Below are 16,804 nucleotides of genomic sequence, written 5' to 3'. Positions count from 1 at the left end.
ATTGCTTTTTCCGTACATTCACCTAAGCTTCTTCCGTACATTCACCTGGGGTGCACTAGTTGAGAGCCAAATGACAAATACATTTTGGGTTCTTTAACATATATCTTATATTTGGAGTATTTCAATTTACTTATAGCCCCAACGAGTCTGTCAGAAAGTCCTCACCGATACTAAGCCTCCAAGCTCTACTCTCCATGAGACCAAACCTATTTTACAAATTATGATGATAACTAAACTAACAAATATAATATATATATATCGCAGTCACCACCACAGTGGATTTCCTTTGATGGCAATTTATGACTGAACCCATCAATCCGACCTTAAGCTATTCCAGAGCACTCACTTTTTTAAAATTAGTTAGAGCAAATCCTTGGCATATTTCCACTCTTATCAACCACCTCCGCACAAAAGGCCTAAGCTCGCTGCATACATTCTACCCCTGCTATAATAGACAATAAAGTGTAGTAGAAAAGATATTAGATTATTTTGAAGCTTCGGTGGGTGGGTCGATGATAAAGAAGAATTTTATTAACCTTAGGAGCCAAGCGAACTCCTTAAAAGTATCAATTGAATTGGCGGTGTACTCATATTCGTGTAATTGTATTGGCCGATAGTAATAGCATAACCTTCTAACTTTGTATTTCTATGTGTGCCTGTTGATGATTTTCAGTGCTGGTCAAAAGAGCCTGATCGAATTCTTCGAAGTAGAGCCGATCGACATTTGCTTGGAAGTACAATTTTTGAAGAAGCTACAAACTAGCATCCAAAGTTTTATAAAAAATATGTATGATGCCTCTGTTGGGGGAAAAATAGACCACCCCACAAATACAATTAAGGCACCCAGATCCGAGCACAAAGGCTGCCGAGCTCATAAGGCTAAGCCGAGCTCATAGGCCGAGCCGAGCTCATAGGCCGAGCCGAGCTCAGAAGACTAAGGCCCAGAAAGCCGAGCACAGAAGCTGCCGAGCTCATCCAGGTCGAGCTCATCTAGGCCGACGAGCACAGAAGGCTGCCGAGCTCATCCAGAAGGCTGCCGAGCTCAGAAGGCCGAGCACAGAAGCTGCCAAGCTCATCCAAGCTGTTGAGCTCATCTAGGCCGCCGAGCACAGAAGGCTGCCGAGCTCATCCAGGCTGCCGAGCTCAGAAGACTAAGTCCAGAAGGCCGAGCACAGAAGCTGCCGAGCTCATCCAGGCCGAGCTCATCCAGGCTGCCGAGCTCAGAAGGCTAAGGCCCAGAAGGCCGAGCACAGAAGCTGCCGAGCTCATCTAGGCCGCCGAGCACAGAAGGCTACCGAGCTCATCCAGGCCGAGCTCATCCAGGCCGCCGAGCATAGAAGGCTGCCGAGCTCATCCAGAAGGCTGCCAAGCACAGAAGGCTAATCATAGAAGGCCGAGCTGATCTCAAAAGGCCGACCTCGTCCACATGCTGCGGCCATGCCCTGCAGCAGCCTTACCGCACCATGCTTTGCTTGCCGGCCACGCCATAGCATATCAACCAGGACCATACCCTGCTACGACTGCCAACAATCATCACGCGTGGCCTCTCCAGACCTCCAACTTACTCCACAATTAATGCGCACGTCGCCTGCTGCCTACGGATCTCCAGTTCTCCATGGCAAATCAGCACGGCAGTGTTCAATCAGCCGGGACAATTTCCTGACTCCGACGTGGTCTTCCACTACAGTATTAATTCGCCTGATCGTGCGGCATGCTCAAACTGTACGACGACCTCGCTCCATCATCTCACCGGTAATCCAGTACCTCTCTATAAAAGGAAAACCACTCCATTTTAGAGGGGGGCTGGCTGGTAGGCAGACAAAAAACTCTGATTCATACTACTTCCTCCAAGAACATATTGGCCTCCTCTGACTTAGGCATCGGAGGGCCGGCGCCGGAAAGCCCGGCCACCGGCTTCTTGCAGGTTCCCCCGGAAGGAGCCGCACGCCGACGATCCACCGCCCGCCGTACCAGCAGCGGAGCTCCTCCTCCCTCAGCCGACGGTCGCCCCCGGGTCCAATTTCCAGCAACAGCCTCCATTTTAGCAAAAAAAAAAAAATCTATTAAAAAAATAGAAAAAACTAAAATGTTGTGAAAGGCCAATCGAGTGGAAACAAGGGTATATCCTGCAGCCGGCTCTCATGTATTGCATGAGATAAAAGGAATCGCAGACAGTTACATGACACGTGACTGGATGTGGCTGCATGAGCGGAAGGAATTGGGTCTCTTGAGGTTGGGCCCCGTCCTGCAACCGCAGTGAAAGATGATCCCAACTCGTGCATCCTTCGCCGCACCACCACCAACTACCATACCAAATGGAAAATCGACAGATACTCGAAAAAATTGCTATTTTATCCCCCCACCGCACCACGAACCTTCCTCTCCCGTTTTCTTCTCCGCCCGTCGTTGGAACGCACGCGGTATCGACGCAAGAAGGGAAGGGATTCAAGGGAAGAGAAGGAAAGAAGGAAGGAAGCGTTCAAAGCTCTTTCTCTGACGGATTCCCTTGCTTGACTGGATCCCCCACTTTCCCCCCTCCTTTTACGATCCTCTTGATTCCGGCGAGCTTCGTCTTCTCCATTTCGATCTCTCTCCAGGTATGCTTCACTTTCCCCCTCAATTGTCTTGGTATTTTTTGATCTTTGCAAGATCTCTTCTTATCGATACTGTGAATTTTTTGAGCTCACTGTCGTTAGATTCGACCTGAATGTTCTATGTGAATATCTGATGGTGGTTTCTTGAAAGAATCAGATTTAGGATTTAGGGTTCAAAGATTAGAGGTTCTTTTGTTGTAATAAAAAAATTGTTAAGCTTTTGAATTTGATCCATCTTTGTATTTTAGTGGCGAGGTTTTGTGACTTTTAGGATGCCGTTTCAATTGAATGAAGGTTGGGTGGTGAAATGCTTTTATTTAGGCGCCAGTGCTGATTGGGTAATTGGCCACTGTAAAATTAGTTGTTGGTATTCTGAACTGAATTGTTGGAGTACTGCTGATGGTGAGCTTATTGAAAATCTCACCGAGTTCTTGTAGATATGGCTGTAAGCAAGCCCTATCGATCACTATATGTAATTGTAATATCATAACCCTAAAGTTATCCTACTGTGTGAACTGGCATCATTACTTCAATTCTAGGGGCCATCAATTAAATTGGTCTATGTAGATTATACATCTAGGTTTCAAGCAAGGTTTAAGAAATAGATTGTTCCAGTATCAAAAAAATTCTTTATAAACAAATGCATGCGCAATTCTTGTCTCAAGGATGCATGATAGCTGCAAGGTTTATAACCAAGTAAAATATTCTTGAGGATACTATGGTTGTTTGAAGACAGGGGTTGCATGAGTATAACAAGTGTCATAGCCCTCAGTGGATTATCTTCTATTCTCTGGCGGGGTTTGCATGAGTATGATAGGGCTCAAAAAGCCTCATACCAATTTACTTTTGGGAGAGAAATGCATAAGGCCAAAGGAAGGGGACAAGCAGCCAATTTTAGGAAAAGGACTATTATTATGTCACCATTTATGGATTCTGAAAACCAACCTTTTCTCCTGTCTTGTTCCAAATATTTGAAAAAGATTTACGAAATTTTAGCTGATTTTACTTTGTTCTTCCCGTTTTCCATGGTGGACTCTGTGAAATTGCTTTTCGTATCTCTTGATTACTTTGTGTTTATTACAACATCGGCTTCATAACTAGATGTATGTATTTATCTTATTCTTTGGACTTAGCTGGGGTAAAAGTTTGGCTTAGTTGTAGGTTTTTTAGAGCCCAGATATGAGCCTGTCTTGAACTCATATCAGCTTCAATCAGATGAGCCTAGGTCTAACCTATGAATGTAAGTTCTGAGTTTTCAGGCTGACCGAGCTGGCCCAACCCTATGACACCTTTGTTCTTGGTCCGGTTGCCAAATTTTGGATTACATAGGATGGACCTATTATGTAGCTATTGAGAACAGAAATATAGGGGAGACTTCTTGTTATTAATCAGAACACAACAGCTTAGCCTTGGCTAGTATTTTTGCAGCATTCCCCAATCTTTAAAGGCTCTATTTAGGCCGATGACATATGGCCTTTTCTTTTCCCTTTAAACCATGGAGTCTTCACTTAAAGCTACTACAAATATGAGAGCTTTTAAATGCTTTTGTATTAGATTCTCTTTGATTCTTTCAATATCCCACATCCTTTGGAACTACTAGATGTCTTTCTTATTCTAGTTATCTCCCTTCCAATCCTATTTATCCACCCAATGAAACTTCCACATGCTTTCTGCAATTGGGACTACTTTATCATGGGTTGAACATGAGCCATTCTAATGACTTCGGAAAATACGGACAGGAATAGCACACGGCTAGTCGTAAATCGTAATGGAGAGAAAGGCCAGAGATAGTAATGATTGATAGATTCCTAGATCAGAAGCCGTGAGTTATGGTTAAATTTTAGCGGGGGCATGTTTCTGTATAGATCTCAATTTAATTTCAATTATATTTTTGATCTTGCAAAGTTACTATATGTACACCTTCCTGGTATTATTATTTAACTTTTTGATACTTCTTTCAGAAAATGAAAATGTTAGCACAAACGATTTGCTTTGATCTTCTTCTTATTCGTCTTGTTAGTTTGGCATTAATGCTCGACCTTGTGCCCATGCTGCAAAGCTTTTGGCAGATGTGGCCAAACGTTTCTATACAGTATCGATTCAAATCGCTTAATTAGATGCTTTCTATCAGACATCAACATGTCAACAGTTTTCGTTGGTCTGTGAAATTTGGCATCTTTCTTGTTTTTGTGTTAGATTATGGAGTGTTTTCAGCTGAAATATGTGATTGATGTTTTAAATAAAACTCTCTTTTTGTAAAAATCACTATTACGTTAGATTATGAAGTTCTTTTTGTTAATAGGACTTTCTCTTGAAATGTTAGCTTGATCTGTTTGAAGGGAAAGTTTATCTTAAATTCCTCATATATATGGAGGGGCTATCAAATTTATGATTATTACTTAAAAGAAGCCTCCTAATTTCTCCAGGCTGCACGATGACATATGCAACGCAGAATGAAGGTGCCTCTTCTAGCTCGACTTCAATAAGCAGCCAAAGAAACGATACTGATGATGACGGGATGATTGCATTTGTTCTTTCAGAAGAATATGCTGGCTTAGATGGTGCAGTTGCTAGACGACTTTCAAATCTGTCCTCTGTCCCTGTATGATACTAGCTTACTTTTTTATTTTTCTACCTTTTTATATTATGGGAAGCTTGCCTAGTTGACTAATATTTGCTTGTTTTTACATCTCCTTGATGTTAAGAACACTTCATTCATATACATATTTAAGTCTTCTTGAAAATGTCTACTTGGCTTTGTCGGCAAGTGCAACAGTTCTATGTGCTAAATAATTGTAAATTTAGTATATGGCAGAGCAACCTGTACTTGAGGGCGATGCTTGAAATGCTGTAATTGCTCAATTTTAATGATGGTCTATCATTGTGTTATATTTATAAATTTACTGTGACTGCCTCGTTCATTATTCTGGGGGAAGATATGGACTCTTTTTATTTCTTTCTGATTTTTGTAATGATTCTGGAACATGCATCAATCTCTTTGGGCTTTCAGAAGTGCTTGTAGCCCCAAGGTTTTGAAAAACGTTGCAACTGTCTTTTGAGTTTGCACCAAATTCATGCCTCGAGTGGCTTTCTTACCAAACAACATAAAACTTGTTAATAATATCACATGATCAGTTCGGCGATGAAACCCATTTGTATCAGGATGTTATTTTACCATCACACTGAACAGAAACATAAGATATATTGTATATCAGAATTTTTTTGTTTCATTGTTACTCATAATGTAAAGTGTTCTTGATTCCTACCATTAGTAGGTCTTTCATCACTATCACTCAGAAATCTACTTGGTTTTCCTGGTGTGCATGGGCAAGATTATAATTCATTAATGCAATGCAAGAGTTGTATTGTTTAATTGCCCATTATTTCTCATGGTTAAGAATAAGCTTGGGGGTTTGGCCTAAGTGCTTCTTTTAGTAGGTTATTTTTCCAATTTCTTTTTGTCTATATATCTTTTATCCTTTTTTCGAAGAAATAAGGTGCAATGCCACCACCCAGATTCGAATCAGGACCTCTCCCAGTTTCTGTTCTTTTGTTTATTGGTGTACATTAGGATCTTGAGGTCATGAAGCTCATTTTAATACTCTCCATGATATGACATACCTGCAGCATATCCCCCGGATAAATTCATTCATTCCAAAATTGAGTGATGCCAGTCTAGATCACCAGCGTCTTCTCCAGAGGTAACCTCCAATGCAACTTATTAATGGGATAATTAATATATTCCTTCTAAACAATGACTATAGTACATAATCAATTCAAATTCCTTCCATTTCAAAATTTTGATTTAATAAAACCTGATAGTACTATATTTTTTTCATTGAAGAAGACAGCTACATGCATTTTTTAGGTTATGCCGCATTTCTGTTGGACAAAATCTTACATGTTTAACTTGCTTTCAATGTTCTGCCTGCTAGCACATGCTGATGTTTCTATTTCTGTTTTCCATTCCAAGGGCTTCTGCTTATTGCAATGCTACTTCAATGGTTTTATTTGTGGTTCACAGTGCCCTTTTTTCCCTCAATATTGCTCCAGTTTGGTTTATTTTGCTAGTCCACATTTTCTTTTGAAGATATGTTTAGCCCCATATATTACAACATGTGTATGTTTCAAGGGAAAAAGAAGTTCAAACCTTGTTTTCCATCCTAATGTATAAATCCAGCATGCAGCAATAGCATTTCATTTTTCCTTCATAAAGCAGCATAAAATTCATTTTTGTGTTGCATAGGCTCCTTTCTGAAATCATCGTAGATGCTTAAAATGCTACTGATAACTTTAATGTTTCATGACGGAATTAAAGTGTAATTCTATCTATTGATCTTTTCCCTCCTTTTACTTGTCATACTTAGCAATTGTGTAATATCATTCTCTGCTAGGCTAAATGCTTATGGCTTATATGAAGTGAAGGTCTCGGGGGATGGCAATTGTCAGGTTAGTTTATCATATTGCTGTTTATATGATTGGCATGTGATGTACTTCTTTTGAAAGCCATGAAGCTGAAGCTTTTGATCTATTGGAGTATTGGTACTTGATTTCTCCATCTTGCAGTTCCGTGCACTTTCAGATCAGATGTACAGATCACCAGACCATCACAAACATGTTCGAAAAGAGATAGTAAAGCAGGTATACCTAAATTTTTCCACTCTCGTCTTCTCTTCATATTTGTCTTCATGCACAAGTAACTGTGGAAACTGGAAGCTTATAGTCCAGTAAAGGCGTCTCTCCACACCCATACTGACTTTCTACTACCCTCTTTTTTTGTTTCTACTACATGCAATGATTTATTTTATACCAAGGCAAAAAGGTGATGTGCGGTAAATGCATGTTGATAAAGATCAAGATGCCCTATTCTTTGCTTTTAGATTGATATGCAGGAGGCTGTTTGGTCATTGGATTCTGCATCTGGTTTAAAATACTTGTGACCGTTATTTGTTTTTAATGTATATTTTTGGTGAGGATCTGCATTTGTTTTCCTGATTGTAAAGCAATGGAGACATTTTTTTTCCTGCTATTTAGGGCCTGAAAAATGGGCAGTGTGGATTTTCTTACATTATAGATGTTTCCATGTCCAGCTGAAAGAATGTCGTTCTCTATATGAAGCTTATGTTCCCATGAAATACAAGCACTACTACAAGAAAATGGCCAAGTAGGATTCTTTTCCCAAGTCAGCTTTTGATTTTCCCCTTGATCATTTTTCTGAATCAAATATATCTGTTCCTTTGGTATTACCTTGTGTTTTGTGCTCTTTAACTATTCTTTTCACCATGCTGCAATGATGTTTATAGTATTAAATTGTCACATTCTTCAGATCTGGTGAATGGGGAGACCATGTTACACTACAAGCAGCAGCTGATAAGGTCTGTTATTTTTCTGCTTAACTTTTAAACTATATTGTTGCTTCTACAGAGGCTTGAAGACTCCTTTATATAATTATACATAATCTTAGAACTTTATCTTTCATGTTGCCCATTTTTTATCTTGTTTTTGTGGACAGTTATACTTTAAATATTTTTGTCAAGAAAAACTTAGGGCCATATAATTTCAAAATATCTGTTCTTTTGAGATCGCCTTACCTTCAAGATCGGTCATATTATTTAGAGCTTAATCATCTAATTAACTCCTCATAATATGAGACTACTAGTCGACTTACTACTGTCGGAAAATTGGCATTACTTTTGCACTAATTTCTTTTCTTATGTTCGTTTTTTATAAGGGTATATCTAGGAGTTTTCTTGCATTCTGCAAGACAGGAGTTCTGTTGATGTTTCACTTGTCTTGACCAACGGATTAAATTATTACATTTTCATCAGCACATGCATGTTGCCAGATCTCTTTTTCATGTGGATGAAATATCAAGTTATACATGGTATTGTCAATATTGTAAAAATAGACAAATATGCTGATATGATGTTAATATTACTTATATTAGAAAACATCATGCAAGCAATGGTTGTATCGAGAAATGCTGTTATAAATTCATGCAGGCTAAATTAATGTAAATGCAAGAAGAAATAAATATTAGCAGTAACTGTAGGAAAAGCCAAAGCACACCATCAGCAATCCTATTGCTTACTCATACTTGCAATGCAACTGAATTTCTTAGAATACAACAAATGTGCATGTGCAACATCAACTCACATGTAGATACATCTTGGGTCCTGGTTCTGAGAATGTAGCTTTTCTCTTGTAAGATATGAAGGTTTAGATTGAGATATAGAACAATTTTTTAGGTCTCATTAATAAAAAATAATTTATTGATACTGTGTCAGTAATGAAGTTGTCATTCAAGCTTCTTTTTTTCCCCTTATGCATTAGAGTAATTCTAATGTTCACTTTTGGCTTGATATTTCAGGACTTTTGAGTTGATAAACTGAATGTTTTCGTAACCATGTTCCAGTTGCTACTTCTAGCATTTGTATTCTGACACAAACAAGAATAATTGTCTCTAATGTTGCTTGTTTATATGCAGTTTGTGGCAAAGATATGTCTTCTAACTTCATTTAGAGAGACCTGTTTTGTTGAGATTGTTCCACGATACCAAGCTCCTCAAAGAGGTAATGTTATGAGTTTAACAATGGCTTCCTAACCATCAAATGGATGGTTAAATAGATTAAGAGCTACCAAAATCCAAAACCAGTTCGTGAATAATGTTAGACTTTTCTCCAAATGATATCAAATCTTATGATACCTCTAACTTATGGCATTGTGAGTTGGAAGTGAACCTATCTGAATAATTAAGAATACACATCTGTGGCACATTTTCTTTGGTGAAATACTCCGGAGCCTCAAATGAAATGATGCCATTTTTCACCACATACTTGATACAAGTACATAGAGATACACGTCTGATTGATAACCAGACTCTGCCAACACTTTGGTAGTGCTGATAAGGCAATTCCTATGAAACACAATGGTTCTGGATAATCTCTCAAGAAACTGGAGTTATCAGCTTTAGGTTTTGATCCTCATTAGTCATTAGTATACAATGTAGCAAACTTAGGACAGCCCAAGTTTGGATTCTCAGTGTCTCCTCATTGTTGGTGAAGGAGTCAATTTAACATGATATTAGAAAATATGCATAACTTGATAAAGAAGATTTATACATACCTTGATGAAGAGCAAATACTGTGGTTCTTGATTACTTTGTAAGCTGTATCTCAAGTTACTGCTCTGAAAACATCACTTTTTTATCTGATGCAGAGCTATGGCTGAGTTTCTGGTCTGAAGTACACTACAATTCGATTTATGAACTCCAAGGTCAGTTTCTTACCAAGTATATGAAAGTGTTTTATACTTCAATTATTTTAGGATACAGGTTAGACTTGTTTGAGGCTTGAATTTGGCTTGTTAGAACTTATTTCCCTTCCTCTGACATACTTTCCTCCTTTCCTGATTTACTAGTAGATGATTGCTTGTCTTGTTTCACAGATCTTCAAGTTCGGTATAAGCCTAGAAAGAAATACTGGTTATTTTAGAGGGTTGTGTAAAGCTTTAAAGAGTCATGGAGATCATTTCTCTTGTGCATATGTATGTGCCAATTTTGAGTTTTTGTTAGTTTACTTCAATTATGGTTCTTGAATTGAATTGTTCTGTATGACTTATTATAATAGATATTGACTCTGTCAATCCCATTCTTTATATTCTTTAAATCGTTTGGTTCATTTGCTGCATTTTAGTTAGCACAAATACTTTTGACTGTTCTAAGCTTGAACCAGTATCTGTAATTCATATGTTGACATATGGGACTGAATCTGGACCTTAGTAGGTTTTATAATATTCAGTCACAAGCCCTGACCAGCTTGATTATTGGCTTCTTGAAGATTTCAAGATGCAAAAACCATAAAATGTACTTCCTTGGACTTCTTCGAAACCAGAACACATCATCCCTTCATTTAATGGGTTGTAGCCCTCCCTGCTAGTGGGGTGAGTTTGGTATTGTCTTGTGCTATCTATGCATACTTGTAATTCAATATGAGATGTTGAATTTCATCTAATGGATAGTGAGATAAATCTTTACTTCCATGAAATTATTTATTTTGGATAGATTATTGATGCTATTCCTTGATTTTATACTATCTTGTTTTCATAGTTTTTTTGCCCCCATTTCTTTTTACCATGATCTAAACCATTTAGCATTGAATATCTCTAATGCAAGAACTGAAATTGTTACAATCTTGGGATAGCTTCTGTCATTTCCAACCTCTTAAGCATGGGGGGACATGACTTAAGCCTCATGGTATACAAGAGAAACCAAGACTTTGTAAGCAAGAATTGCGATTGGTGTCTGTCCTGAACAAAGAAATTTCAAAGACACTGGCAAATGAAGGGGAAAGTCTGGATCATTTCTCATTAGCATGGCTATTACCATCAGATATTTTCTCTCTGTCTCATCTCTTGGTTTAAGAGGGTGACATCCACTCAAATATTTTCTTTTGTAAGTGGTAAAAATGACTCCCATCAGAGCTTTTTACCTTGTGGACTAGCTTGAATGGCAATATATACATGCAATATGGTTGGAGAAAATGAAAATTCTAAGTTTTGATGGCCGTCTAGATCGGAAAGGGTTTAGATCCAATGGCAAATGAGACGTGCAAGTTAATATCCAACAGCTCCCACGTATTGGTCCAACCCCAAATGCATGTAACAGAATTGATGCGATGCTCGTGTGCATTGGATATTATCGTGTGCCCCCTTATCTGCCATTGATGAAAGACTTTGTTGGGTGCTCCACATCTGCCACTGAGGAAGGAATCGTGATAGTAATATACTGCAAATCAAGTTGTTTCCACCCAGATAAAGCATTGGACCACGGAGATCTTGGGTGGGGTCAACAGAAATTTGTGGAAAAAGGGCTGGGAGCAGGATTTAGTTTCAGGCGCAACATGTGGTCTTTCATGAAAAAAGTCACGTACTATTCCTATGTATATATGGCTATGATCTCCTGTTCTTTCGGGTTTTTCGTTTAGTGCCGTTGTAATTTGGTTCCTTATGACAAGGACAGAGCGAGTTGCATGTGATATGTGATCTTGTGAGTTCCGGCAATTAAGTATAACTGATTTCAGACCAACAATTTCTGCCGTGAAGCAAGGCATAAGTTGTGCATGGTGTAGCTGTATGGACCTCAGATTTCCTTGGAAGAATAACAATGAGGGAGATCGTTCGACGTAAGAGATGCCTATGTGAGCTGTGTCTGTCCCCTTTGTAGGATTTGAGTGGTGTCAAACGACAGCTGAAGGGACTTCTTCAAGGTTGACTGACAGCTGCTAGAAACTGCAATGAAGTATGGACCTCAGATTTCCTTGGAAGAATAACAATGAGGGAGATCGTTCGACGTAAGAGATGCCTATGTGAGCTGTGTCTGTCCCCTTTGTAGGATTTGAGTGGTGTCAAACGACAGCTGAAGGGACTTCTTCAAGGTTGACTGACAGCTGCTAGAAACTGCAATGAAGTAACCACGATGGTTATGACCAAGTTTAGATGGTCCCTAGTGCAAGGGTTGGTCGTAGCGGAAGTCGATAAGAGGTAACAAGGGTCGCCATGAACCTGAAGGAATTTTGAGCATGCAACTGTTTTATCTGCTGTAGTTTATCGTTGTTATTCTTGTTAGCTGATTGAAGTGTTCAATAACGGATGCTATGTTGAAGTTATAGTGATAGCTCAATGGTGGTGGTGGCCGTTTCATGACCATTCTGTTTGTATATGTTGTGCCATGATGATAGATGAGCTCAGTATTAAGTAGATGACATGCAATTCCACTCCCTACTTCAGAACCTTGAAGTGGGGCTTTACCTTTCGCATACCGTCAAGAGTGGGGGTTCATTTAGCTAGTGTTAAGATCTCTAATCTCAACTCACTCATGGCAATCATAGTACGTTGATGGGACTGGAACATAACTCAACTTCACTGCCATTAGGACATGTCTTGTCGGTACTGGATCAATATCAGGAGGGCTTCGAGATCAACTGGAGATTTGGGGACGGTGTCCGGAGTATCCGCCCGTCGGTTTGGAAGGGGTGGTTTTAATTATTGATAGAGCTGGTGCCGGCGCACATGGGGTTCTCGATAGGTTTTGTCTCCGTTTTTGGATTTATCAAATATATCAACATGGCAGAGCGGTCGGAAGCATCAACTCTTTTACAAATCACTGCTGAGAACAGAAGACAATCTATCGATATACGCGAGGTTCCTATTACTAAAGGAGCGGTTTTCTTTTTTTTTTTAAAAAAAAAACTAATTCTGCGTCAGTTCCTCGACAATCAACACTTGAGGTAATAAGTACTATGCTAAGGACTTAGGTAAGTGTCTCTATTTTGTTCTTGGTGCATGGTAGCTACTACAGGAGCGAGGCACTAATAGACAGGCCACACCGCAATTTCAGCCTATAACGAGGGTACAGAAGATATGCAATAAAATAGGCCCGGCAGAATTTTTGGGGATATATGGTGCTCAATTGGAACCAAGCTAAAAATGCTCGAGTGACAAAATTTTTGGTATTGTCATGCGCTGAAAACAATTACACGAGGGCGTCCCTTTCGAACATGATGGCAGACAAACATTATCATTATCCCATGCCGGCATCTCTCATTCTAAGCTCCTAGAGATGGATCCGTTGCACCTTACCTATGTTTCATTCTTGCAGCTCCAAACTCCTTTGCCCCTCTTTTCTCACCATGTCTAATATATAACTAATATATAGTACGGAGAGGCTTAAAAGGGATATGGATGAGTTATTCTTAGCATCGATGATGATGGCAGATCTGATGCCTGACCCTGTGAAGCTCTCCATCTAAAACGTATGTATAAAATTAAACTAGAAACTGAGTCTAAAACGTATGTATCACTTAACAGGGGGAAAAAAAAAAAGAGTCCATTGGCTACCCGAGTTCCAACCTTCACCACGTAAACTAGAAAGCCAAGTATAAAATTAAACGAAATCAAGCAGAGTGAGCCCTCGACAGGAAGTAGGAACGTTCTTGCCCCTTTCTATCTCTCGGGGCCTAAACAATGGGGTAACGTGGGCACATGTGCAGCTCCGGTACCGGGCATGTGCCCGCTTTTAATCAGCACGCGTGGATCTGCTTGCCGTCTGATCTCCGATGTTTCCTGTGCCCCACCCCCGAACTGAATTGGATTAGGTGGCGGTCCTGTCCCCACTCTCAGTCGCGCTCTTTGTCAGGCATCGGGGCTCACGTGCTGCGGCCCCCTTTCCGTAACCGTTGATGCGAGACCGCGTACCGGCGATAAAGTCGGTCCTCTGCTATCATCACCTCCGGTTCTCACACTTTTAACACCGCAGAACGGAGAGGACCTCTTCTGGCTGGAAATGGAACATGGAATATAAAATATCAAAACCGTCAACGTGGTGATCACTTCAAGGGACATTAGAGCTTGCTCTAGCTACATACTTGGGTTAGCCCGTGAGTCACTTAATTTGGGCCTATACTAACTTTTGTATGCTGAGTATAGCTCAGAGACAGGTCTTTTACTGGTTGAGCCTTAAAATGCAGCTTGAGTTTAGCTCATCACTCTCTCTTGTTTACTCCGCAGCCTTAAACCGATGGGTAGGAAGGGGTTGAGTCTATTCAGGGGTACTTGTATCTCGGGCTTTAGTTGAAGAGAGATCCACGTGGTTGCTTGGTTTGGAAGGTCAGAGTAGTCAGAGTGTCTCGGACTAGATGTCGGAAGGAAACAGCAGCATCCGTTCTTTCCTTTCTTTAATATCTTACCCTTTCTTTTCCAAGCTCGCCCAATCCATTTCAGACAGGTGAAGACCCCAGGGGAACAGAGAAATAATTGATGGCTGGCTGTCAGCTAGCAAGCACATTCAAATACCATACCTGCACAGCATAATATTATATTCATATATTCTGCTGCAGAAATAATTATATGCAATGCATTTGATGTCTCTCCTGCCTTTAAATTCCTGACAGCGATCTCTGTTCCTCCACTCCATAGCCCCACTCCTTCCTCCTCTCTGCCCCTCGGCGATCTCTGTAGGAGAGATGGTTTCTTGTTTCGTTTCTCCGGTGCTATGGCTGTGTTTGCTGGGCCTGGCCTCTGACAGCGCCATGGCTGCAGCACCCAGGAAACCCATAGATGTGCCGTTCCAGAGGAACTATGCGCCCACATGGGCTTATGATCACATCAAGTACATTAATGGTGGCAACGAGGTCCAGCTCTCTTTGGACAAATATACCGGTAACAGCAGACGACAAAACCAGCCCAAATCTGAGTTCTAAGGCAATGAGTTTTTAATTATTCACTATTTCCTTTCTTGCATATATAAATGCAGGCACTGGGTTCCAGTCCAAGGGCTCTTACTTGTTTGGCCACTTCAGCATGCAGATAAAATTGGTCCCTGGCGATTCCGCTGGAACGGTGACTGCATTCTATGTAAGTGGTATTCGTTTTCGAGTACAGCCATCTAAACTCGAGCAGTTTCCTTCGTTTATTTGATGTCTTGTAACATTTTCCCCTGTTCATGATGCATCCTATTGCGGTCCTTGTGTTCAGCTGTCGTCTCAGAACTCGGAGCATGATGAGATAGACTTCGAGTTCCTGGGCAACAGGACCAACCAGCCCTATATAGTGCAGACCAATGTCTTTACCGGGGGGGAGGGAGACAGGGAGCAGAGGATCTACCTTTGGTTTGACCCGACCAAAGATTACCATTCCTACTCTGTTCTTTGGAACATGTACCAGATCGTGTAAGTTTCTGATCCTATTATCTCTGGAACTTTTTCTTTCGCTATTCTTGTGTTACCTCATCTTTCAGCTTCTAAACAAAACCTTGGGAACGTGCCCATGAGTTATCATGGATTTCTCTCATATTTTAAGAAGCCCAAACCCAAACTCCTTTTCCTTTTTTTTTTTTCCTTTTGTAAGTTCCAATTTTATGTTGTAATGACAGCCAACTATAACCTTTCCAAAGTGGTGGAAATCATGTTGCTTTTAGGAGCGTGAGCTACTTCCACTAGATCGCATTCCCCTTGGTAATGCTACTCAAAAAGGTACGCAAGGGTGCTTGCCCTCATCCTAGTAGGCCTACCAAAGAACCTGGATTTAAAGCCTCACCCTTGGGCCAATGGGCCACTGAACTAAAATTAGCCAGCCATCGATCCCCTCTTTGCAAGGGCCGAGGAGGAGAGTTCAACAGCGTCAACCATAAGAAATATGTGAAGTACACCGTGGAATGACATATAAAATCAATAGGCCATTTGATCGGACCATTCCCTTACCATCAATATGCAACATTTATTACGGTCGACATAGAGTGATGAGCCCCGTAGAATGAAACAGCCCAATGAACTTTGTATTCGATCATCTAACGGTAGTTTCTCCGGGTGGTTCGTGCATGGGAGCAGTTTCTTTGTAGATGACGTCCCCATCCGGGTGTTCAAGAACTGCGAGGACCTGGGGGTGAGGTTCCCGTTCAACCAGCCCATGAAGATCTACTCCAGCCTGTGGAACGCCGACGACTGGGCGACGAGGGGCGGCCTCGAGAAGACCGACTGGTCCAAGGCCCCCTTCATCGCCTCCTACCGCAGCTTCCACGTCGACGGCTGCGAGGCGTCGGTGGAGGCCAAGTTCTGCGCCACCCAGGGGCAGCGCTGGTGGGACCAGAAGGAGTTCCGGGACCTGGACAGCCTGCAGTACAGGAGCCTCAGCTGGGTCCGCCGCGAGTACACCATCTACAACTACTGCACCGACCGGTCCCGCTCCCCGGTCATGCCACCTGAGTGCAGTAGGGATAGAGATGTGTGATATTGTGATCAGGCGACTCACTCCTCCCTTCTACCAATCGCATGCTTTGATCTCTCCCATCTCATGAGCTCCAGGTTCGGCGGCCTCTCTTCTGAGTCCCTCGTCGTCATTGCTGCTACAACCCGTAATATTATTGTATTGGTGGTCGAGATATACGAGATATACGATGCCTTTACCTTTCCATGAATGATGTTATCGGTGTTTCTCTTTATATCTGTTTTCTGTATTTATTAATGCAATAAGGGGAAGGGTTCCTTCCTCCCAACTCCATCAGAAAACAAAAAAGAGTTTATTTCGTGCGCCTTGGAATAACATAATCAAAAGCTGCTGCTTGTAGAAAGTTGATGTCATGTTCCTCCGCTTCTCGTACCCCCATAAGCTTATATATATATATATAAGAGAGAGAGAGAGAAAGAGAGAGAGAGAGA

At 41.0% G+C, this 16,804-nt stretch overlaps 2 protein-coding genes across 4 annotated transcripts; both read left to right on the top strand.

Moving 5' to 3' along the window:
• The first annotated feature begins 2,295 nt into the window (after positions 1–2,295).
• On the top strand, positions 2,296–11,135 carry LOC103698900 (OVARIAN TUMOR DOMAIN-containing deubiquitinating enzyme 12-like). 3 transcript variants are annotated; one of them, XM_039133474.3, is made up of 10 exons: positions 2,296–2,597; positions 5,021–5,196; positions 6,222–6,295; positions 6,989–7,043; positions 7,161–7,235; positions 7,685–7,758; positions 7,921–7,969; positions 9,082–9,166; positions 9,813–9,869; positions 10,041–10,261. In XM_039133474.3, the coding sequence occupies exons 2-10, from the start codon at positions 5,029–5,031 to the stop codon at positions 10,085–10,087; spliced, it is 684 nt and encodes a 227-aa protein (XP_038989402.3). In that variant the 5' UTR covers positions 2,296–2,597; positions 5,021–5,028; the 3' UTR covers positions 10,088–10,261. The 3 variants fall into 3 exon arrangements, with proteins under 3 accessions (XP_038989402.3, XP_088575544.2, XP_038989401.3); XM_088719418.2 differs by lacking the exon at positions 10,041–10,261 and adding an exon at positions 10,796–11,135 and having other exon boundaries at positions 2,326–2,597; XM_039133473.3 differs by having other exon boundaries at positions 2,326–2,597; positions 9,813–10,085.
• Positions 11,136–14,542: 3,407 nt separating this feature from the next.
• Positions 14,543–16,557, top strand: LOC103698901 (xyloglucan endotransglucosylase protein 2-like). Its single transcript, XM_008780951.6, has 4 exons — positions 14,543–14,810; positions 14,905–15,005; positions 15,126–15,319; positions 15,977–16,557. The coding sequence occupies exons 1-4, from the start codon at positions 14,615–14,617 to the stop codon at positions 16,374–16,376; spliced, it is 891 nt and encodes a 296-aa protein (XP_008779173.2). The 5' UTR covers positions 14,543–14,614; the 3' UTR covers positions 16,377–16,557.
• Positions 16,558–16,804: the final 247 nt, after the last annotated feature.

Source organism: Phoenix dactylifera, chromosome 4, assembly GCF_051530095.1.
Source record: "Phoenix dactylifera cultivar Ajwa chromosome 4, Ajwa_hap1_PhDact_Kaust_v1.1, whole genome shotgun sequence".
Lineage (NCBI taxonomy): Eukaryota > Viridiplantae > Streptophyta > Magnoliopsida > Arecales > Arecaceae > Phoenix > Phoenix dactylifera.
This window is presented reverse-complemented; position numbering and strand designations above follow the sequence as displayed.

Coding starts and splice junctions, on each gene's coding strand:
- LOC103698900 (XM_088719418.2), top strand. CDS start 5,029: ATGACATATGCAACGCAGAATGAAGGTGCCTCTTCTAGCTCGACTTCA. Junction 6,296..6,988: donor CACCAGCGTCTTCTCCAGAG/GTAACCTCCAAT, acceptor ATTCTCTGCTAG/GCTAAATGCTTATGGCTTAT. Junction 9,870..10,795: donor TTCGATTTATGAACTCCAAG/GTCAGTTTCTTA, acceptor ATCTTGGGATAG/CTTCTGTCATTTCCAACCTC.
- LOC103698901 (XM_008780951.6), top strand. CDS start 14,615: ATGGTTTCTTGTTTCGTTTCTCCGGTGCTATGGCTGTGTTTGCTGGGC. Junction 15,006..15,125: donor GAACGGTGACTGCATTCTAT/GTAAGTGGTATT, acceptor CCTTGTGTTCAG/CTGTCGTCTCAGAACTCGGA. Junction 15,320..15,976: donor TGGAACATGTACCAGATCGT/GTAAGTTTCTGA, acceptor GCATGGGAGCAG/TTTCTTTGTAGATGACGTCC.